This window comes from Oncorhynchus mykiss, chromosome 18 (assembly GCF_057628025.1).
Source record: "Oncorhynchus mykiss isolate SJ-2025 chromosome 18, ASM5762802v1, whole genome shotgun sequence".
In the NCBI taxonomy this organism is placed as follows: domain Eukaryota; kingdom Metazoa; phylum Chordata; class Actinopteri; order Salmoniformes; family Salmonidae; genus Oncorhynchus; species Oncorhynchus mykiss.
Genome location: NC_143039.1, coordinates 13,317,296 through 13,339,037, shown reverse-complemented (window position 1 = coordinate 13,339,037; position 21,742 = coordinate 13,317,296). Strand labels below are relative to the sequence as shown.

Below are 21,742 nucleotides of genomic sequence, written 5' to 3'. Positions count from 1 at the left end.
TACCACAATTCCAAATACAACATTTTGCCTGGTCAAACTTCTGCGACAAGCGTTTCGCAGTATCTGCAATGACATCTGCAAATCTGTGTACACAACCAATAAACGTTGATTTGACACATTCAGACATGTCTATCCAGTCATTACAGAGGTGTGATGCATGTTCAAAGTATTGGAACGGCTGGTTAGGGGTCTAGAACAGGGGTGGGAATTTTTTTGTCTCAAGGGCCACATCAGAATTTCAAAATTCAGAAAAGCTGCAGTTATTTGAAAATGGTCCATTATATTTTCTACATCTACATCTAGTTTTAGACGTTTTCTACATACTCTCTATCTAGTTTTAGACGTTTTCTACATACTCTCTATCTAGTTTTAGACGTTTTCTACATACTCTCTATCTAGTTTTAGACGTTTTCTACATACTCTCTATCTAGTTTTAGACGTTTTCTACATACTCTCTATCTAGTTTTAGACGTTTTCTACACGTTCACGAGTGGCCTGGAGTGTTTACATTATTATTTTTGTTAACCCAAAATAATAATTCCCCCCAAAGCGTTAATATTTTTTATTCAAACCTCCCGCCGCCCAGGGGGATGTATGTCGTCTACCCCTGGTTCAGAAGAACTTCAGGGCCGCTGCAGTCAGTGCAACAGGAGTGCTATCAATGTAATAGCCGTTAGAGGGCGCTATTTATATATTTATATCCCCTTTCTCTAGAAAACGCCAGCTACCAAGGAAAGGGTGGCTCCACCAAGATACTGGAGGAGAAAAAAATATGCTAGTTGGTTAGGTAGGAGTCGCCGCTCGGATCAATCCATTACTCGTCCTATTTGAAGACCCCGGGGAAAAGTCGATACGTTTCTGAAACGGTGGTGTTGATAGGTGATGCTGGGAGTAGTAGAAATGACGGGCAGGTAAGAGTTTGGATCCAAGTAAGAACACTCGAATTTCACAGCAGGTTACCATGCTAACAGCTAGCCGGGCAGCTAATGTTAGCTAATTTGTTCGGTGCGCTACTGTATGTGATAAAGTGTAACACCTAGAGTGATTTATTTTTTTAAATGATAGGCGTGGGAATCGTCTTGAAACATTAAATAGCTTTTAAATAAAGTTAACTAACTAGTTAACCTGACTGCTACAGTAGGCTAGTAACGTCAAGTGAGTGGACGTGTGTGTTGTGAACTTGCTAAAGTTAGCTACTTCAAACTCTGTTTTTCCCTCTCTAGCTTGGTAACGTTAGCCTCTTAGTTGGTTAGTTTCTATAACCCTTTTAGGTCGAAACATTCAATCAATTTAAAAATTTAAACCAGTTTGATTATTTGGATCATTACACGCGGTCTATTTGTAGACGGTGTTGTAATTTCTTGGCACTTGAGTTGGGGTGTAAACGTTAGGAATTAGCCAATGAGTGTTGAGGCGACACAGTACAGTACGTGTCTCTGATCAATTAAGTGATAAACCAACACTGAACACCACCAGACAGCTATGATCTATCATGTCTGTCTGACTGCTCTCAGATGACCAAATTAGGACACAGACCCCGAGCAACGTGTGTGTCTCCATGGTGACAGCAGTGTTCTGTGAGTAATATGATTTGCGTAAGCGACTGTCTGAGGGACAAGGCCCCGCCCCTAAAACCATGCTTATTGTGTCCCAAATGGCTCCCTATTACCTATGTAGTGCACTACCTTTAATCAGCCATAGGGCTGTGGTGAAAATGAGTCCACCATATAGGGAATAGAGTGCTATTTGGGATGTACCCCCACTCTGCACAACACTGATCTGTAGTAGAGAGGAACATGTATTGACCTTTGCCAGTGTTATTTCTGTAGACTCTCAAGGCAGATTTCCAACAGCCCAGCAGTTCCCTGTTGGAGTAACTTTCTCTTTGGATTTCTTTTCACATTGCATTGGCCTATTCAAGCCCCCTCCAGGAGAACCTGCTGCTGTGTGGTAGCCAGAGTGCCAGTCTCTTGTCGTTATTGTGCCAACTCCTTGCCAATCACTGCAGTCAGTTGAGTTGCGCAAGACCACAAACAGATTTGGGCTAATTTCACAGGGATTTCTGTGTCAAAGTGATCAACAGAAGAGCAGCAAATATTTCTGTAGTCGTCGTCTGTTCTGATCTTCATACTTTCATTTTTGTCACCATAGCAACATGGCGAACGCCCTGGCGAACGCGTCGTGCGAGCGCTGTAAGAGCGGCTTCGCCCCGGCAGAGAAGATCGTCAACAGCAACGGGGAGCTGTACCACGAGGGCTGCTTTGTCTGCGCACAGTGCTTCCAGCAGTTCCCCGAGGGGCTCTTCTATGAGGTAGACTAACACAGGGCATAAAATGTAGGGTTGCAAAATTCCTGTAATTTCCCCCAAAATTCCCAGGTTTTTCCAAAAATCATGGTTGGAGGATTCTGGATTTCTGGTTTATTCCCTCCAGGATTTCTGGTTTATTCCCTCCAGGATTTCTGGTTTATTCCCTCCAGGATTTCTGGTTTATTCCCTCCAGGATTTCTGGTTTATTCCCTCCAGGATTTCTGGTTTATTCCCTCCAGGATTTCTGGTTTATTCCCTCCAGGATTTCTGGTTTATTCCCTCCAGGATTTCTGGAGAACTGGGGAATTTGAGGAAAGTTGCCACTATTCAAATGTCAAACTGTTCAATGTTTGGGTTTATTGTGTTTGGTGAAGCGCCCTTTTTCTCCTGACAGTTTGAAGGCAGGAAATACTGTGAACATGACTTTCAGATGCTCTTCGCTCCCTGCTGCCACCAGTGTGGTGAGTACACACAAACACACACACCACATACGCACACACCACATACGCATACACACACACACACACACACCACATACGCAATACACACACACACACACACCACATGCACACACACACACACACATACACACACACACACACCACATACGCATACACACACACACCACATAAGCATACATATACGCATACACACACACACACCACATACGCATACACACACACACACACCGCATACGCACACACACCGCATACGCATACACACACACATACGCATACACACGCATACATACATACACACACATACATACACACACCAAATCTCTTTGTAAATCCACTGTGTGTGTGTGTGTTCTCATGTTGTATTGGTGGGTCGGTGTTCTCAGGGGAGTTCATCATTGGCCGTGTGATCAAGGCCATGAACAACAGCTGGCATCCTGATTGTTTCTGCTGTGACATCTGCCAGGCTGTGCTCGCTGACGTCGGCTTCGTCAAGAACGCTGGCAGGTGAATCTCCAACCAATCACACTGCACATTATGCAGGGGAGTCCCCAGCCAATCACACTGCACATTATGCAGGGGAGTCCCCAGCCAATCACACTGCACATTATGCAGGGGAGTCCCCAGCCAATCACACTGCACATTATGCAGGGGAGTCCCCAGCCAATCACACTGCACATTATGCAGGGGAGTCCCCAGCCAATCACACTGCACATTATGCAGGGGAGTCCCCAACCAATCACATTGCACATTATGCAGGGGAGTCCCCAGCCAATCACACTGCACATTATGCAGGGGAGTCCCCAACCAATCACACTGCACATTATGCAGGGGAGTCCCCAACCAATCACACTGCACATTATGCAGGGGAGTCCCCAACCAATCACACTGCACATTATGCAGGGGAGTCCCCAACCAATCACACTGCACATAATGCATGGGAGTCCCCAACCAATCACACTGCACATTATGCAGGGGAGTCCCCAGCCAATCACACTGCACATTATGCAGGGGAGTCCCCAACCAATCACACGGCACATTATGCAGGGGAGTCCCCAACCAATCACACTGCACATTATACCATGGTAGATGACTATTTAACCAATCACAAATCAACTCACAATAGTATGTTTGAATAAAACAGTGGTGTGAGAAAGTATTTGCCCCTTTTTTCTGATTTTCTCAGTTGGTTGATATTTGTAAACCCAGGTTCCCTTTATCTAATATCAGGTTTTGGTTGAAGATCTGATAACATTCAGTATCAACAACATGCAAGAGAACGTCAGAAAGGAGGCCAATACTTTCCCAACACTGTAGATAAAGTGTAGTAGCAACTTCTACTGTGTCCACCCTTTCCCTGCCTTGTCCCTGTCCAGTGAGACATGTTGGATGTACTTACCCATCCTGCTTTGTCCCTGTCCAGTGAGACATGTTGGATGTACGTACCCATCCTGCTTTGTCCCTGTCCAGTGAGACATGTTGGATGTACTTACCCATCCTGCCTTGTCCCTGTCCAGTGAGACATGCTGGATGTACTTACCCATCCTGCTTTGTCCCTGTCCAGTGAGACATGTTGGATGTACGTACCCATCCTGCTTTGTCCCTGTCCAGTGAGACATGTTGGATGTACGTACCCATCCTGCTTTGTCCCTGTCCAGTGAGACATGTTGGATGTACGTACCCATCCTGCCTTGTCCCTGTCCAGTGAGACATGTTGGATGTACGTACCCATCCTGCTTTGTCCCTGTCCAGTGAGACATGCTGGATGTACGTACCCATCCTGCTTTGTCCCTGTCCAGTGAGACATGTTGGATGTACGTACCCATCCTGCTTTGTCCCTGTCCAGTGAGACATGTTGGATGTACGTACCCATCCTGCTTTGTCCCTGTCCAGTGAGACATGTTGGATGTACGTACCCATCCTGCTTTGTCCCTGTCCAGTGAGACATGTTGGATGTACATACCCATCCTGCTTTGTCCCTGTCCAGTGAGACATGCTGGATGTACGTACCCATCCTGCTTTGTCCCTGTCCAGTGAGACATGTTGGATGTACGTACCCATCCTGCTTTGTCCCTGTCCAGTGAGACATGTTGGATGTACTTACCCATCCTGCTTTGTCCCTGTCCAGTGAGACATGTTGGATGTACTTACCCATCCTGCTTTGTCCCTGTCCAGTGAGACATGTTGGATGTACGTACCCATCCTGCTTTGTCCCTCCCCTCTCCCTGTAGTAAGGAGCTGTAGTAATGTTTGTCCCTCCCCTCTCCCTGTAGTAAGGAGCTGTAGTAATGTTTGTCCCTCCCCTCTCCCTGTAGTAAGGAGCTGTAGTAATGTTTGTCCCTCCCCTCTCTCTGTAGTAAGGAGCTGTAGTAATGTTTGTCCCTCCCCTCTCCCTGTAGTAATGTTTGTTCCTAACCAGGCACCTGTGTCGACCCTGTCATAACCGTGAGAAGGCTAGAGGTCTGGGGAAGTACATCTGTCAGAAATGCCATGCCATCATCGAGGACAGCCCCCTCATCTTTAAGAACGACCCCTACCACCCCGACCACTTCAACTGCAACAACTGTGGGTCAGTACGCTTCACGTCTCCCTCCTGATATCTGACATAATGTGCTCCTGATTCCATTATGTGGTTCAGTCAGTATTTGGAACTAATGAAAGCAAGAGTGTTTAAGATGTTACCATTTACCCTGCTACAAAACCACTGTGTGTGTGTTTTGTGTAATATAATGTTTGTCCCTCCCCTCTCCCTGTAGTAAGGAGCTGTAGTAATGTTTGTCCCTCCCCTCTCCCTGTAGTAAGGAGCTGTAGTAATGTTTGTCCCTCCCCTCTCCCTGTAGTAAGGAGCTGTAGTAATATTTGTCCCTCTCCTCTCCCTGTAGTAAGGAGCTGTAGTAATATTTGTCCCTCTCCTCTCCCTGTAGTAAGGAGCTGTAGTAATGTGTGTTCCTCCCCTCTCCCTGTAGTAAGGAGCTGTGATAATGTTTGTCCCTCCCCTCTCCCTGTAGTAAGGAGCTGACAGCAGATGCCAGGGAGCTGAAGGGAGAGCTGTACTGTCTGCCCTGCCATGATAAGATGGGGGTGCCGATCTGTGGCGCCTGCAGGAGGCCCATCGAGGGACGCGTGGTCAACGCCATGGGCAAGCAGTGGCACGTTGAGGTGTGTGGTCAGAAACGACATGATGGGATCTAGTGGTGTTTCAGACATATTTGGACTCAAACGTAATGGGTTAGTCAGATGTTTGTTGAGTAAGCTTTTACAAAGAAATGATATGTTACATTTGAATAATTTCCTTCGTGTTCAGAGAGCGTATGTTTGATTGGACTGTGAGTAACTCTATCTGCTCTCCATCCTGTGACAGCTTTTCCTTCCAACACATTCCTTCATCCTTTATTCTTCTCTACATCCTCATCTTTGTGGCTTCTTTTATCCCTCCCTTCTCCTTCTCCCCCCTTATCCTTCTCCTCCTTCCCCCCCCCTCCTCCTCCTTCCCCCCTCCTCCTCCTCCTTCCCCCCTCCTCCTCCTCCTTACCCCCTCCTCCTCCTCCTTACCCTCTCCTCCTCCTCCTTACCCCCCTCCTCCTCCTTCCCCCCTCCTCCTCCTCCTCCCCCCCCCCTTATCCTTCTCCCCCCTCCCTTCTCCTCCTCCCTCCTCCTCCTCCCCCCTCCATCCTCCTCCTCCTCCCCCCTCCTCCTCTCCCAGCACTTTGGGTGTAGTGTATGTGAGCGATCGTTCCAGGGCCATCCCTACTATGAATGTAAGGGCTATGCCTACTGCGAGTGGCACTTTAACATGGTGAGAAGGTGTTATGTCCCAAGTGGCAGTAGTCCCTATGTAGTGCACTAAGTTTTAACCAGAGCCCATAGTGTTCTGGTCAGAGTTAGGGCCCTGTGTAGTGCACTACTTTAACCAGAGCCCATAGTGTTCTGGTTAGAGTTAGGGCCCTATATAGGGAATAGGGTGCCATTTGGGACACATACAAGGAGAAAGGAGGTCTTTCTCCTCCCACACATAGAAACTGCACTACAGGAAACAACATTGCATAGCTAGCTACACAACTACACTCTTCAGCCACAAACACCTGTCATATGTCAATAGAAACAAGAGGCACACCGTTACCACATTCACAGATAAGTTCTTCTTACCCAGAAATACATGGGTGTGGGTGTCTAAACACATGCACATTGTTGCATTTTAATCTCTCACAACTTTACAGTACTGATGAATACACAACAAGTAGTCTACAGTGCCTGGCCTGCCTGCAGTTGACATTCTCTCCACTAGAGGCCACTGTTCCGCTGCCTGTCCTGAATGACTGCTGTGTGTGTGTCATGCATCTTTCTGACCAAGCCCCGTTGAGTTACTTGGGCCAGTTGTATTCATAAAGCTCTCAGAGTAGGGCTGATATAGGGTTAGCTTAGTCTTTAAAGGTCCCAAACAGTCATTCTGATTCCCATGTAAAATAGCATTTTGAGTGACTAAAATATCACCCATAATATTTGTTTTGGATAGAAATGCTCAATGTGAGGGAAAAGTGCTCTCTCTCTAACTACCAGGAAGTTTGAAAAGACAGGCTGAGTGGGGAGCTTATACTTGTGAGCGCTCCTTGACTGACAGCTCTGTGAAACCCCGACGTCAAACAACTTGGATACAGTGTTGCAGTAAAATCATCTCAAGCAAATGTGGTGATACACAACGCAACTCAAACATTGAAGTTGCATCAATATCATTGAAAAAAAAAAAACACCTCTCCCATTTGGCATGTCTGTTATGATGCGGTTCACATGACAACGGCATCTTGAGTTTCTAACAGCCCCCATTTCATGCTGGCTGAAGACCTAGCTAGTCCGTAACTAGATAACACCAGACACAGATGAAGACCTAGCTAGTCCGGAACTAGATAACACCAGACACAGATGAAGACCTAGCTAGTCCGGAACTAGATAACACCAGACACAGATGAAGACCTAGCTAGTCCGGAACTAGATAACACCAGACACAGATGAAGACCTAGCTAGTCCGGAACTAGATAACACCAGACACAGATGAAGACCTAGCTAGTCCGGAACTAGATAACACCAGACACAGATGAAGACCTAGCTAGTCCGGAACTAGATAACACCAGACACAGATGAAGACCTAGCTAGTCCGGAACTAGATAACACCAGACACAGATGAAGACCTAGCTAGTCCGGAACTAGATAACACCAGACACAGAGGAAGACCTAGCTAACACCAGACACAGAGGAAGACCTAGCTAACACCAGACACAGAGGAAGACCTAGCTAACACCAGACACAGAGGAAGACCTAGCTAACACCAGACACAGATGAAGACCTAGCTAACACCAGACACAGATGAAGACCTAGCTAACACCAGACACAGATGAAGACCTAGCTAACACCAGACACAAATGAAGACCTAGCTAGCCAGTAACTAGATAACACCAGACACAGATGAAGACCTAGCTAGCCAGTAACTAGATAACACCAGACACAGATAAAAGGGGACACGAGTGTCTTTACCATAGATGAATAGTGTAAACTTTTAATTATATTTGATGACACCCTACAGGCACCAGTAGAGTAGCTGTATAAACCACACCCCTCCACAAACACGCCTTCTCCGATGTTGGTTACAAAGCGGTACTTATTTAAATTCGGTAAGAGAATATCATGTTACCATTGGTGTATTAAAATGAGTTAGGGTGATGTCACCCTATGTAACAATGAATCCAAGTGTTTGACATGGGGGAGGGGACCAGTAGCTTTATGACTTTATCAATGTAGGAGCAATGTTCATTTTTCATACTTTAACCTGGTTTCATTCAAATATCATCCAGTTTTATGAAAAACTGATTTTTTTTGACTGTTCATGACCTTTAAGATCATAATGAATAACATATGTACAGGTAGATCACCTGATCCTAGATCAGCACTCCTACACTGATACTCTTTGGGAATACGTGCCCTGATGGCAGCTGACTAGAGTTAGCAAAGTTAGCTAACTTAACTGCTTGTGCCTGTGAGTAGAGTTAGCAATATGCTAACGCCTGTGTAGTGGTGTCTGCCTGTGACGAGAGTTAGCTATTAGCCATGCTAACTTGGGATGCTACTTCCCTGTGACTACAGTTAGCCATTATCCATGCTAACATGTGATGTTGCCTGGTACTACAGTTAGCCATTAGCCATGCTAACATGTGATGTTGCCTGGTACAACAGTTAGCCATGCTAACATGTGATGTTGCCCGTCTTTGCAGCATTTTGTGTGTGCTAAGTGTGAGAAGCCGTTCCTTGGACACCGCCACTATGAGAGGAAGGGTCTGGCCTACTGTGAGACCCACTACAACCAGGTAATAAAGCTTTGATCTGACTGTGAGACCCACTACAACCAGGTAATAAAGCTATGATCTGACTGTGAGACCCACTACAACCAGGTAATAAAGCTATGATCTGACTGTGAGACCCACTACAACCAGGTAATACAGCTATGATCTGACTGAGACCCACTACAACCAGGTAATAAAGCTATGATCTGACTGAGACCCGCTACAACCAGGTAATAAAGCTATGATCTGACTGTGAGACCCACTACAACTAGGTAATACAGCTATGATCTGACTGTGAGACCCACTACAACTAGGTAATACAGCTATGATCTGACTGTGAGACCCACTACAACCAGGTAATACAGCTATGATCTGACTGTGAGACCCACTACAACCAGGTAAATGGTTCCCTATGTAATGCACTATGTTTGACAGGTCCCATGGGGCTCATGTCCACAAACGTTCGTGGGATAGGGGTTGCTGAGTAACACAGTTATTGCATGTTGTTCTGGCTGGCACTGACTGAGATGTAAAGTTTGATAATGGTTAAATCAAGTGGTGTATGTATGGTGAATGAAATGCTCATCTCTGCCCGTGTCTCAACCCTCTAGCTCTTTGGTGATGTGTGCTATCACTGCAACAGAGTGATTGAAGGAGACGGTAAGCATCAACTGTGTTTTTCCATTTTTGAATGAATTGTTTTAGAAGGATCTAAAGCCATAATGGACTTTCTGTTGTTCCTGTAGTGGTGTCGGCCCTGAACAAAGCATGGTGTGTGAACTGTTTCTCCTGCGCCACCTGCAACACCAAGCTCACCCTCAAGTATGTTGTTATTACATTATTATATATCAGTGGTATTATACTGGGCTCTTTCCTAACCCTTTAGCTCTTCCTGTGTGCCGTTGTCCCGCCTTCCTCTCAATCTGTGTCCCAAATGACACCCTATATTCCCTATAAAGTACTGTGTTTTCTCTAACCTTTCTTCTATTGGACACAATCTGTTTTTTCCTCTCATTTCCTCTAGTCTTCTTACTTCTCCACCCTGTGCTTTTTCCATCCTCTGGTTTCTCTTCTCTCTCTCTCCCTCTGTTTTCTCTTCTCTCTCTCCCCCTCTGGTTTCTCTTCTCTCTCTCCCCCTCTGGTTTCTCTTCTCTCTCTCCCCCTCTGGTTTCTCTTCTCTCTCTCCCCCTCTGGTTTCTCTTCTCTCTCCCCCCTCTGGTTTCTCTTCTCTCTCTCCCCCTCTGGTTTCTCTTCTCTCCCCCTCTGGTTTCTCTTCTCTCTCTCTCTGTTTTCTCTTCTCTCTCTCCCCCTCTGTTTTCTCTTCTCTCTCTCCCCCTCTGGTTTCTCTTCTCTCTCTCCCCCTCTGTTTTCTCTTCTCTCTCTCCCCCTCTGTTTTCTCTTCTCTCTCTCCCCCTCTGGTTTCTCTTCTCTCTCTCTCCCCCTCTGTTTTCTCTTCTCTCTCTCTCCCCCTCTGGTTTCTCTTCTCTCTCTCTCCCCCTCTGTTTCTCTCTCTCTCTCCCCCTCTGTTTTCTCTTCTCTCTCTCTCCCCCTCTGTTTTCTCTTCTCTCTCCCCCCTCTGTCTTCTCTCTCTCTCCCCCCCTCTGTCTTCTCTTCTCTCTCCCCCCTCTGTCTTCTCTTCTCTCTCCCCCCTCTGTCTTCTCTTCTCTCTCCCTCCCCTCCCTGTGGTGTAACAGAGACAAGTTTGTAGAGGTAGATCTGAAGCCTGTATGTAAGCACTGTTACGAGCGGATGCCTGAGGAGCTGAAACGCAGACTGGCCCGACGCGAGAGGGACGCCTCAAAAGACCGCAAAAAGAAACCTGTTATCTGTCTGTAGACTTTTCCAGTCCTCTTCCTGTCATCTTCACTATCCTCCTCTCGCTCATTTCCATCCATGGGTTAGTAATTCCACTTCCTGTCATCTTCACTATCCTCCTCTCGCTCATTTCCATCCATGGGTTAGTAATTCCACTTCCTGTCATCTTCACTATCCTCCTTTCATTTCCATCCATGGGTTAGTAATTCCACTTCCTGTCATCTTCACTATCCTCCTTTCATTTCCATCCATGGGTTAGTAATTCCACTTCCTGTCATCTTCACTATCCTCCTTTCATTTCCATCCATGGGTTAGTAATTCCACTTCCTGTCATCTACATTTAGCTTTTTCCTCTTATTGTCTTTCCTTTTGGTTGTTGTTTTCTCCTCCAGTTTGCTTGATCTGTTCTGTCATTGCTCTGTCATGTTCTTCTGTTATGTGACAATGGATTGCGTCCCAAATGACAACCTGTAGGCCCTGGTCCAACGTAGTGCACTATAAAGGGAACAGGGTGCAATAGGGCCCTGGTCCAACGTAGTGCACTATAAAGGGAACAGGGTGCAATAGGGCCCTGGTCCAACGTAATGCACTATATAGGGAACAGGGTGCAATAGGGCTCTGGTCTAAAGTAGTGCACTATAACGGGAACAGGGTGCAATAGGGCCCTGGTCTAAAGTAGTGCACTATAAAGGGAACAGGGTGCAATAGGGCCCTGGTCTAAAGTAGTGCACTATAAAGGGAACAGGGTGCAATAGGGCCCTGGTCTAAAGTAGTGCACTATAAAGGGAACAGGGTGCAATAGGGCCCTGGTCTAAAGTAGTGCACTATAAAGGGAACAGGGTGCAATAGGGCCCTGGTCTAAAGTAGTGCACTATAAAGGGAATAGGGTGCCATTTGGGATGTACTCTTTGTGATGAAAGGTGTAATGTGTCATCTTCCACATACCTATGATATGGAGGTCATTTCCCTTTAAAATGAAATATTTACTGTTGGTTCCACTTCAGTACATCTGACTGTATTTCTGTCCTGTCAGGCTAGTTGTGTGGTCGTAGTGGAACTGGACTGTATTTCTGTCCTGTCAGGCTAGTTGTGTGGTCGTAGTGGAACTGGACTGTATTTCTGTCCTGTCAGGCTAGTTGTGTGGTCGTAGTGGAACTGGACTGTGTTTCTGTCCTGTCAGGCTAGTTGTGTGGTCGTAGTGTAACTGGACTGTATTTCTCTCCTGTCAGGCTAGTTGTGTGGTCGTAGTGGAACTGGACTGTATTTCTGTCCTGTCAGGCTAGTTGTGTGGTCGTAGTGGAACTTGACTGTATTTCTGTCCTGTCAGGCTAGTTGTGTGGTCGTAGTGGAACTGGACTGTATTTCTGTCCTGTCAGGCTAGTTGTGTGGTCGTAGTGTAACTTGACTGTATTTCTCTCCTGTCAGGCTAGTTGTGTGGTCGTAGTGGAACTGGACTGTATTTCTCTCCTGTCAGGCTAGTTGTGTGGTCGTAGTGTAACTGGACTGTGTTTCTGTCCTGTCAGGCTAGTTGTGTGGTCGTAGTGTAACTGGACTGTATTTCTCTCCTGTCAGGCTAGTTGTGTGGTCGTAGTGGAACTGGACTGTATTTCTGTCCTGTCAGGCTAGTTGTGTGGTCGTAGTGTAACTTGACTGTATTTCTCTCCTGTCAGGCTAGTTGTGTGGTCGTAGTGGAACTGGACTGTATTTCTCTCCTGTCAGGCTAGTTGTGTGGTCGTAGTGTAACTGGACTGTGTTTCTGTCCTGTCAGGCTAGTTGTGTGGTCGTAGTGTAACTGGACTGTATTTCTCTCCTGTCAGGCTAGTTGTGTGGTCGTAGTGGAACTGGACTGTATTTCTCTCCTGTCAGGCTAGTTGTGTGGTCGTAGTGTAACTGGACTGTGTTTCTGTCCTGTCAGGCTAGTTGTGTGGTCGTAGTGTAACTGGACTGTATTTCTGTCCTGTCAGGCTAGTTGTGTGGTCGTAGTGTAACTGGACTGTATTTCTCTCCTGTCATGCTAGTTGTGTGGTCGTAGTGTAACTGGACTGTATTTCTCTCCTGTCATGCTAGTTGTGTGGTCGTAGTGTAACTGGACTGTATTTCTCTCCTGTCATGCTAGTTGTGTGGTCGTAGTGTAACTGGACTGTATTTCTCTCCTGTCATGCTAGTTGTGTGGTCGTAGTGTAACTGGACTGTATTTCTCTCCTGTCATGCTAGTTGTGTGGTCGTAGTGTAACTGGACTGTATTTCTCTCCTGTCATGCTAGTTGTGTGGTCGTAGTGTAACTGGACTGTATTTCTCTCCTGTCGTGCTAGTTGTGTGGTCGTAGTGTAACTGGACTGTATTTCTCTCCTGTCATGCTAGTTGTGTGGTCGTAGTGTAACTGGACTGTATTTCTCTCCTGTCATGCTAGTTGTGTGGTCGTAGTGTAACTGGACTGTATTTCTCTCCTGTCGTGCTAGTTGTGTGGTCGTAGTGTAACTGGACTGTATTTCTCTCCTGTCGTGCTAGTTGTGTGGTCGTAGTGTAACTGGACTGTATTTCTCTCCTGTCGTGCTAGTTGTGTGGTCGTAGTGTAACTGGACTGTATTTCTCTCCTGTCATGCTAGTTGTGTGGTCGTAGTGTAACTGGACTGTATTTCTCTCCTGTCATGCTAGTTGTGTGGTCGTAGTGTAACTGGACTGTATTTCTCTCCTGTCATGCTAGTTGTGTGGTCGTAGTGTAACTGGACTGTATTTCTCTCCTGTCATGCTAGTTGTGTGGTCGTAGTGTAACTGGACTGTATTTCTCTCCTGTCATGCTAGTTGTGTGGTCGTAGTGTAACTGGACTGTATTTCTCTCCTGTCATGCTAGTTGTGTGGTCGTAGTGTAACTGGACTGTATTTCTCTCCTGTCATGCTAGTTGTGTGGTCGTAGTGTAACTGGACTGTATTTCTCTCCTGTCATGCTAGTTGTGTGGTCGTAGTGTAACTGGACTGTATTTCTCTCCTGTCATGCTAGTTGTGTGGTCGTAGTGTAACTGGACTGTATTTCTCTCCTGTCATGCTAGTTGTGTGGTCGTAGTGTAACTGGACTGTATTTCTCTCCTGTCATGCTAGTTGTGTGGTCGTAGTGTAACTGGACTGTATTTCTCTCCTGTCATGCTAGTTGTGTGGTCGTAGTGTAACTGGACTGTATTTCTCTCCTGTCATGCTAGTTGTGTGGTCGTAGTGTAACTGGACTGTATTTCTCTCCTGTCATGCTAGTTGTGTGGTCGTAGTGTAACTGGACTGTATTTCTCTCCTGTCATGCTAGTTGTGTGGTCGTAGTGTAACTGGACTGTATTTCTCTCCTGTCATGCTAGTTGTGTGGTCGTAGTGTAACTGGACTGTATTTCTCTCCTGTCATGCTAGTTGTGTGGTCGTAGTGTAACTGGACTGTATTTCTCTCCTGTCATGCTAGTTGTGTGGTCGTAGTGTAACTGGACTGTATTTCTCGCCTGTCATGCTAGTTGTGTGGTCGTAGTGTAACTGGACTGTATTTCTCTCCTGTCATGCTAGTTGTGTGGTCGTAGTGTAACTGGACTGTATTTCTCTCCTGTCATGCTAGTTGTGTGGTCGTAGTGTAACTGGACTGTATTTCTCTCCTGTCATGCTAGTTGTGTGGTCGTAGTGTAACTGGACTGTATTTCTCTCCTGTCATGCTAGTTGTGTGGTCGTAGTGTAACTGGACTGTATTTCTCTCCTGTCATGCTAGTTGTGTGGTCGTAGTGTAACTGGACTGTATTTCTCTCCTGTCGTGCTAGTTGTGTGGTCGTAGTGTAACTGGACTGTATTTCTCTCCTGTCGTGCTAGTTGTGTGGTCGTAGTGTAACTGGACTGTATTTCTCTCCTGTCGTGCTAGTTGTGTGGTCGTAGTGTAACTGGACTGTATTTCTCTCCTGTCGTGCTAGTTGTGTGGTCGTAGTGTAACTGGACTGTATTTCTCTCCTGTCGTTCTAGTTGTGTGGTCGTAGTGTAACTGGACTGTATTTCTCTCCTGTCGTGCTAGTTGTGTGGTCGTAGTGTAACTGGACTGTATTTCTCTCCTGTCATGCTAGTTGTGTGGTCGTAGTGTAACTGGACTGTATTTCTCTCCTGTCATGCTAGTTGTGTGGTCGTAGTGTAACTGGACTGTATTTCTCTCCTGTCATGCTAGTTGTGTGGTCGTAGTGTAACTGGACTGTATTTCTCTCCTGTCATGCTAGTTGTGTGGTCGTAGTGTAACTGGACTGTATTTCTCTCCTGTCATGCTAGTTGTGTGGTCGTAGTGTAACTGGACTGTATTTCTCTCCTGTCATGCTAGTTGTGTGGTCGTAGTGTAACTGGACTGTATTTCTCTCCTGTCATGCTAGTTGTGTGGTCGTAGTGTAACTGGACTGTATTTCTCTCCTGTCATGCTAGTTGTGTGGTCGTAGTGTAACTGGACTGTATTTCTCTCCTGTCAGGCTAGTTGTGTGGTCGTAGTGTAACTGGACTGTATTTCTCTCCTGTCATGCTAGTTGTGTGGTCGTAGTGTAACTGGACTGTATTTCTCTCCTGTCATGCTAGTTGTGTGGTCGTAGTGTAACTGGACTGTATTTCTCTCCTGTCATGCTAGTTGTGTGGTCGTAGTGTAACTGGACTGTATTTCTCTCCTGTCAGGCTAGTTGTGTGGTCGTAGTGTAACTGGACTGTATTTCTCTCCTGTCATGCTAGTTGTGTGGTCGTAGTGTAACTGGACTGTATTTCTCTCCTGTCATGCTAGTTGTGTGGTCGTAGTGTAACTGGACTGTATTTCTCTCCTGTCATGCTAGTTGTGTGGTCGTAGTGTAACTGGACTGTATTTCTCTCCTGTCGTGCTAGTTGTGTGGTCGTAGTGTAACTGGACTGTATTTCTCTCCTGTCGTGCTAGTTGTGTGGTCGTAGTGTAACTGGACTGTATTTCTCTCCTGTCGTGCTAGTTGTGTGGTCGTAGTGTAACTGGACTGTATTTCTCTCCTGTCGTGCTAGTTGTGTGGTCGTAGTGTAACTGGACTGTATTTCTCTCCTGTCGTGCTAGTTGTGTGGTCGTAGTGTAACTGGACTGTATTTCTCTCCTGTCGTGCTAGTTGTGTGGTCGTAGTGTAACTGGACTGTATTTCTCTCCTGTCGTGCTAGTTGTGTGGTCGTAGTGTAACTGGACTGTATTTCTCTCCTGTCGTGCTAGTTGTGTGGTCGTAGTGTAACTGGACTGTATTTCTCTCCTGTCGTGCTAGTTGTGTGGTCGTAGTGTAACTGGACTGTATTTCTCTCCTGTCGTGCTAGTTGTGTGGTCGTAGTGTAACTGGACTGTATTTCTCTCCTGTCGTGCTAGTTGTGTGGTCGTAGTGTAACTGGACTGTATTTCTCTCCTGTCGTGCTAGTTGTGTGGTCGTAGTGTAACTGGACTGTATTTCTGTCCTGTCAGGCTAGTTGTGTGGTCGTAGTGGAACTTGACTGTATTTCTGTCCTGTCAGGCTAGTTGTGTGGTCGTAGTGTAACTGGACTGTATTTCTCTCCTGTCGTGCTAGTTGTGTGGTCGTAGTGTAACTGGACTGTATTTCTGTCCTGTCGTGCTAGTTGTGTGGTCGTAGTGTAACTGGACTGTATTTCTCTCCTGTCGTGCTAGTTGTGTGGTCGTAGTGTAACTGGACTGTATTTCTCTCCTGTCGTGCTAGTTGTGTGGTCGTAGTGTAACTGGACTGTATTTCTCTCCTGTCGTGCTAGTTGTGTGGTCGTAGTGTAACTGGACTGTATTTCTCTCCTGTCGTGCTAGTTGTGTGGTCGTAGTGTAACTGGACTGTATTTCTCTCCTGTCGTGCTAGTTGTGTGGTCGTAGTGTAACTGGACTGTATTTCTCTCCTGTCGTGCTAGTTGTGTGGTCGTAGTGTAACTGGACTGTATTTCTCTCCTGTCGTGCTAGTTGTGTGGTCGTAGTGTAACTGGACTGTATTTCTCTCCTGTCGTGCTAGTTGTGTGGTCGTAGTGTAACTGGACTGTATTTCTCTCCTGTCGTGCTAGTTGTGTGGTCGTAGTGTAACTGGACTGTATTTCTCTCCTGTCGTGCTAGTTGTGTGGTCGTAGTGTAACTGGACTGTATTTCTCTCCTGTCGTGCTAGTTGTGTGGTCGTAGTGTAACTGGACTGTATTTCTCTCCTGTCGTGCTAGTTGTGTGGTCGTAGTGTAACTGGACTGTATTTCTCTCCTGTCGTGCTAGTTGTGTGGTCGTAGTGTAACTGGACTGTATTTCTCTCCTGTCGTGCTAGTTGTGTGGTCGTAGTGTAACTGGACTGTATTTCTCTCCTGTCGTGCTAGTTGTGTGGTCGTAGTGTAACTGGACTGTATTTCTCTCCTGTCGTGCTAGTTGTGTGGTCGTAGTGTAACTGGACTGTATTTCTCTCCTGTCGTGCTAGTTGTGTGGTCGTAGTGTAACTGGACTGTATTTCTCTCCTGTCGTGCTAGTTGTGTGGTCGTAGTGTAACTGGACTGTATTTCTCTCCTGTCGTGCTAGTTGTGTGGTCGTAGTGTAACTGGACTGTATTTCTCTCCTGTCGTGCTAGTTGTGTGGTCGTAGTGTAACTGGACTGTATTTCTCTCCTGTCGTGCTAGTTGTGTGGTCGTAGTGTAACTGGACTGTATTTCTCTCCTGTCGTGCTAGTTGTGTGGTCGTAGTGTAACTGGACTGTATTTCTCTCCTGTCGTGCTAGTTGTGTGGTCGTAGTGTAACTGGACTGTATTTCTCTCCTGTCGTGCTAGTTGTGTGGTCGTAGTGTAACTGGACTGTATTTCTCTCCTGTCGTGCTAGTTGTGTGGTCGTAGTGTAACTGGACTGTATTTCTCTCCTGTCGTGCTAGTTGTGTGGTCGTAGTGTAACTGGACTGTATTTCTCTCCTGTCGTGCTAGTTGTGTGGTCGTAGTGTAACTGGACTGTATTTCTCTCCTGTCGTGCTAGTTGTGTGGTCGTAGTGTAACTGGACTGTATTTCTCTCCTGTCGTGCTAGTTGTGTGGTCGTAGTGTAACTGGACTGTATTTCTCTCCTGTCGTGCTAGTTGTGTGGTCGTAGTGTAACTGGACTGTATTTCTCTCCTGTCGTGCTAGTTGTGTGGTCGTAGTGTAACTGGACTGTATTTCTCTCCTGTCGTGCTAGTTGTGTGGTCGTAGTGTAACTGGACTGTATTTCTCTCCTGTCGTGCTAGTTGTGTGGTCGTAGTGTAACTGGACTGTATTTCTCTCCTGTCGTGCTAGTTGTGTGGTCGTAGTGTAACTGGACTGTATTTCTCTCCTGTCGTGCTAGTTGTGTGGTCGTAGTGTAACTGGACTGTATTTCTCTCCTGTCGTGCTAGTTGTGTGGTCGTAGTGTAACTGGACTGTATTTCTCTCCTGTCGTGCTAGTTGTGTGGTCGTAGTGTAACTGGACTGTATTTCTCTCCTGTCGTGCTAGTTGTGTGGTCGTAGTGTAACTGGACTGTATTTCTCTCCTGTCGTGCTAGTTGTGTGGTCGTAGTGTAACTGGACTGTATTTCTCTCCTGTCGTGCTAGTTGTGTGGTCGTAGTGTAACTGGACTGTATTTCTCTCCTGTCGTGCTAGTTGTGTGGTCGTAGTGTAACTGGACTGTATTTCTCTCCTGTCGTGCTAGTTGTGTGGTCGTAGTGTAACTGGACTGTATTTCTCTCCTGTCGTGCTAGTTGTGTGGTCGTAGTGTAACTGGACTGTATTTCTCTCCTGTCGTGCTAGTTGTGTGGTCGTAGTGTAACTGGACTGTATTTCTCTCCTGTCGTGCTAGTTGTGTGGTCGTAGTGTAACTGGACTGTATTTCTCTCCTGTCGTGCTAGTTGTGTGGTCGTAGTGTAACTGGACTGTATTTCTCTCCTGTCGTGCTAGTTGTGTGGTCGTAGTGTAACTGGACTGTATTTCTCTCCTGTCGTGCTAGTTGTGTGGTCGTAGTGTAACTGGACTGTATTTCTCTCCTGTCGTGCTAGTTGTGTGGTCGTAGTGTAACTGGACTGTATTTCTCTCCTGTCGTGCTAGTTGTGTGGTCGTAGTGTAACTGGACTGTATTTCTCTCCTGTCGTGCTAGTTGTGTGGTCGTAGTGTAACTGGACTGTATTTCTCTCCTGTCGTGCTAGTTGTGTGGTCGTAGTGTAACTGGACTGTATTTCTCTCCTGTCGTGCTAGTTGTGTGGTCGTAGTGTAACTGGACTGTATTTCTCTCCTGTCGTGCTAGTTGTGTGGTCGTAGTGTAACTAGACTGTATTTCTCTCCTGTCGTGCTAGTTGTGTGGTCGTAGTGTAACTTGCTAAGGATAGAAACCTGCATGTGCTGCTGTTCATGAGAATACTAATATATATATATATATATATATATATTCGTAAAGCACATTTCATACACAATGGAGCCCAAAATGCATTACAAAAATACTGACTGTGTCTCCCCTGTCCTCTGTTGACAGGAACAAGTTTGTGGAGTTTGACATGAAGCCTGTGTGTAAGAAATGTTATGAGAAGTTTCCTCTGGAACTGAAGAAGAGACTGAAGAAACTGGCTGAGACTGTCGGACGCAAGTAGACCTCCGAGTCCCAAGGGGGCGACACTCGACTACATGTCCAGTAGCTTTCCCAAAGTCCCAGAAACTCTGGACAATTCCCTGACTTTCCCGGATGTCCTGCTTATTCCCTATTGATTCTGGGGATCTTCCATTTCGGAGGTTTCTAGAAACCTGGGATTTTAAGAAAGTTACTGGAGGTTTGCAGGTTAGCAACGCTGAACCCTGTATTAACCTTAACAAGTGCCCAAATTAGTCAAAGGAATTGTATAAACGTGTCAGATTTAGACTCAAAATCCTGTCTGTTCCAGTATTTTAGTATTTGACGTCCTCCGGTACTCAGTATAACGTGTTTAATCTTTTCTCACTTTTTAATTGATTATTTTTGTGCACGTGGCTTTTGCATGTGGAGCTGTTTTTCAGATGTCCAGAGTCTTATTCAAACAATATAGAACCTCATTCTGCCTGACAATGACCTATGAAAGCAGGGAGGGGGGAAAAACGATGTAGAACCTCATTCTGCCTGACAATGACCTATGAAATCATGGAGGGGGGGAAAACGATGGGTGAAATGCATTTAGACATTGTTAAGAAATAATACATATAACTGATCTGATGTAGTTTGGCCGCGAGCGGACCAAGTGATCAGCATTCTAAAGGGTTAATGACGTCTAACGAAATACTTGCACACGGTCTTAAAGAGATGAGAAGGTGCTTGTAGTACTCTTAAAATAGCTTTTGTCTTGTGCCTTGGGTATGAATATACACTGAGGATACTACATATTTCCATGGCATTGACTGATCAGGTGAAAGCTATGATCCCTTATTGATGTCTCTTCAATCAGTAGATGACAGATTTAAAGGAAGGATTTTTTTTAGCTCGGTACTAGTACTAATGGTTGGTAAGCTCAGTGTATATTTTATACTGCATTATATACTGTAAGGGTGTCAGATAATATGCATGTGGTTGTCCAATGGCATGTGATCCAGACTTACTACAACTGCCTTAAGCAGAGAATATTCCTCACTTCTGTGTAAGAATGAGAATTCTAGCTGTGTATCAGAATGTGGAGCCCATGACTCTGGTATGTCATCTAGGAGTCTGGTATATCATGTGTGAGTCTGGTATATCATGTGTGAGTCTGGTATATCATGTGTGAGTCTGGTATATCATGTGTGAGTCTGGTATATCATGTGTGAGTCTGGTATATCGTGTATCCTAACATTTGCTTGTAATAAAATAAAATGTCATGGGTTTGTTTGAATATTCCTCCCAACCGTTTCAGAGGAGGAGAGTTGGAAGGAGGATGGACACGTCTCAGCATGCTACTCCATTTTGTTCCGTCACTGTGAGTCGCTGACCTGTATAAACAAGTTAGGGGAGTGTTTCAATGGAGCACAATGGCTTAAGTTGAATTAGCTAGATGGGTGTGATAAATATACTATGTAAAGGTCTTAAACATACTAATAGTTGGGTTAGATGAATTAGCTAGATGGGTGTGATAAATATACTGTGTAAAGATCTTAAACTAATAGTTGGGTTATATGAATTAGCTAGATGGGTGTGATAAATATACTGTGTAAAGATCTTAAACTAATAGTTGGGTTATATGAATTAGCTAGATGGGTGTGATACATATACTGTGTAAAGATCTTAAACATACTAATAGTTGGGTTAGATGAATTAGCTAGATGGGTGTGATATATACTGTGTAAAGATCTTAAACATGCTAATGGTTGGGTTAGATGAACACTGCTAAAGGAGGCATTTTTGCATAAAGAGAAATAATGGGAGATGCTTTATGAATTTGTTGACTGAAACAAATCTAGTTTTATAAGACAATTTAATAAACATGTTTCAGAGTTTGTCTATGAATAAACAAAAGTTATGTCGTAAAAAAAAAGAAATGGTGAAAACTGATCATCACTTGTAGTTTCCCACAGAACTGATCATCACTTGTAGTTTCCCACAGAACTGATCATCACTTGTAGTTTCCCACAGAACTGATCATCACTTGTAGTTTCCCACAGAACTGATCATCACTTGTAGTTTCCCACAGAACTGATCATCACTTGTAGTTTCCCACAGAACTGATCATCACTTGTAGTTTCCCACAGAACTGATCATCACTTGTAGTTTCCCACAGAACTGATCATCACTTGTAGTTTCCCACAGAACTGATCATCACTTGTAGTTTCCCACAGAACTGATCATCACTTGTAGTTTCCCACAGAACTGATCATCACTTGTAGTTTCCCACAGAACTGATCATC

General features: G+C 45.4%; 1 protein-coding gene across 7 annotated transcripts; it reads left to right on the top strand.

Moving 5' to 3' along the window:
* Positions 1-564: 564 nt before the first annotated feature.
* Positions 565-20,723, top strand: LOC110495372 (LIM and senescent cell antigen-like-containing domain protein 1). Of its 7 annotated transcripts, none has more exons than XR_005052464.2 (11): positions 565-911; positions 2,152-2,311; positions 2,703-2,769; positions 3,153-3,273; positions 5,186-5,335; positions 5,775-5,925; positions 9,027-9,119; positions 9,707-9,755; positions 9,842-9,917; positions 10,790-10,992; positions 19,377-20,723. XR_005052464.2 is itself a non-coding variant. In XM_036981914.2 (11 exons), coding segments are annotated over exons 1-11 (1,032 nt in total). In that variant the 5' UTR covers positions 565-882; the 3' UTR covers positions 19,379-20,723. The 7 variants fall into 7 exon arrangements, 4 of the variants coding, with proteins under 4 accessions (XP_036837809.1, XP_090063249.1, XP_036837810.1 ...); XR_005052465.2 differs by lacking the exon at positions 9,027-9,119 and adding an exon at positions 6,470-6,562; XR_016488249.1 differs by having other exon boundaries at positions 10,790-11,052; positions 19,377-19,506.
* Positions 20,724-21,742: the final 1,019 nt, after the last annotated feature.

Excerpts from the sequence above, each read along its gene's own strand:
- LOC110495372 (XM_036981914.2), top strand. The coding sequence starts at position 883 with ATGCTGGGAGTAGTAGAAATGACGGGCAG. Across the intron at positions 2,770-3,152 it reads TCCCTGCTGCCACCAGTGTG|GGGAGTTCATCATTGGCCGT; the intron begins GTGAGTACACAC and ends CGGTGTTCTCAG. Across the intron at positions 9,756-9,841 it reads CAGAGTGATTGAAGGAGACG|TGGTGTCGGCCCTGAACAAA; the intron begins GTAAGCATCAAC and ends TTGTTCCTGTAG.